This window comes from Egretta garzetta, unplaced genomic scaffold (assembly GCF_000687185.1).
Source record: "Egretta garzetta isolate BGI_Z169 unplaced genomic scaffold, ASM68718v1 scaffold671, whole genome shotgun sequence".
Taxonomy (NCBI): domain Eukaryota; kingdom Metazoa; phylum Chordata; class Aves; order Pelecaniformes; family Ardeidae; genus Egretta; species Egretta garzetta.
This window is the reverse complement of record NW_009258490.1, coordinates 83,679-84,058: the sequence shown is the minus strand read 5'-3', so window position 1 is coordinate 84,058 and position 380 is coordinate 83,679. Positions and strand designations below refer to the sequence as shown.

The window sequence follows — 380 nt, the reverse complement described above, 5'->3', positions numbered from 1 at the left end:
CCCCGCGGGTCCGGGGCTCGGCGCTCCGGCTCTCGGCCACCCCCTTCACCGACCCTCCCCGCTCCCCCCTCGCAGATGGCAGAGCAGCTGATGACTTTAGCCTACGACAACGGCATTAATCTCTTCGACACGGCAGAAGCCTACGCCGCCGGCAAGTAGGTACCCCCCCCCCTTCAGCAGCAGCACAAGGGGCCTCTGGCACCTCGGAACTGCAGCGGCACTGGGAACCTCCCAGTTTGCCGGCTGCAAAGTGGCTGCCAGGATGGGGCATTCATGGCGGGGGGGAGATGGCTCGTGCGGTCCTGTGCTGCCTGTGCCACGCGGGCAGAGCCGTGCATCCTCCCTGGCACAGCGAGCAGCGGCTGTGCCCAGGGGCCGGG

General features: G+C 68.7%; 1 protein-coding gene across 1 annotated transcript in view; it reads left to right on the top strand.

The window, feature by feature from the left end:
- Window positions 1-380, top strand: part of KCNAB2 (potassium voltage-gated channel subfamily A regulatory beta subunit 2) — a 12,635-nt gene that overhangs the window by 8,501 nt on the left and 3,754 nt on the right. The window contains exon 3 of the mRNA XM_035900942.1: window positions 76-155. Within this exon, the coding sequence (XP_035756835.1) occupies window positions 76-155 (80 nt within the window). The remainder of the gene's footprint in view (window positions 1-75; window positions 156-380) is intronic.